Source organism: Octopus bimaculoides, chromosome 8 (assembly GCF_001194135.2).
Source record: "Octopus bimaculoides isolate UCB-OBI-ISO-001 chromosome 8, ASM119413v2, whole genome shotgun sequence".
Lineage (NCBI taxonomy): Eukaryota > Metazoa > Mollusca > Cephalopoda > Octopoda > Octopodidae > Octopus > Octopus bimaculoides.
Genome location: NC_068988.1, coordinates 87,305,069 through 87,305,931, shown reverse-complemented (window position 1 = coordinate 87,305,931; position 863 = coordinate 87,305,069). Strand labels below are relative to the sequence as shown.

General features: G+C 36.3%; 1 protein-coding gene across 1 annotated transcript in view; it reads right to left on the bottom strand.

Moving 5' to 3' along the window:
* Positions 1 to 149: 149 nt before the first annotated feature.
* Positions 150 to 863, bottom strand: part of LOC106881241 (uncharacterized) — a 23,942-nt gene continuing 23,228 nt past the window's right edge. The window contains exon 3 of the mRNA XM_014931552.2: positions 150 to 580. Within this exon, the coding sequence (XP_014787038.2) occupies positions 294 to 580 (287 nt within the window). The 3' untranslated portion in view covers positions 150 to 293. The remainder of the gene's footprint in view (positions 581 to 863) is intronic.

Sequence of the window (863 nt, the reverse complement as noted above, 5' to 3'; positions counted from 1 at the left end):
ATAGTAGAAGACACTTGCCCTGGGTGCCACGCAGTGGGACTGAACCCAGAACCATGTGGTTGGTAAGCGAGCTACTTACCACACAGCCTCTCCTGCTGTTGCATATATAAAAGAACATCTACTCATGATGCAGTTGTGCTGTGTCAGTAACACATTGCAACACATGACTGTAATTTAATCTTAAGCTGTGCATATACTCTCAGCCCCTCTCTCTCTCTTTAATACAAACATGATATTTCACTTCAAGTGCAGTAGTAGGTGCAGGAGATTACATGCAGTTATTTCAGGACACTCTATACATGACCTCCACTGCTAAAAGCTGTAGATAAACATAAATATAACTTCAGTGCACAGGTTGAAAGTGCAGCAGTGTTTTTGTGCATAAGAGGTGAACTATGCTTGTGAGTGGTGTGTAAGTGTGTATGTGTGTGGTGGGTAAAACTCACTGCAAAATAGATGCAACTGCAGTAAGTGCATGGTGCAGTAAGTGCATGGTGTAGTTGCTTACCTCGTGTATAATACGTTGAATAGTAGTTGTAATTATTTTCAAAAGCTGTCATCTGATATATATCTTTAGCACCTTGGTCAATTGAAACAGACATGATAGTTATATACATACATATATATACACACACACACATAACATACATACATATATGCACATACACACATGCATAACATACAAATATATATATATATATATATATACACACACACACACACACACACACACATAACATACAAACATACATACACACACACACATATAATCTATACATAGACATATATCTGCATATATATATATATAGATAGATATAGATGTATAGATAGAAAGATAGATAGATAGATAGATAGATAGACAG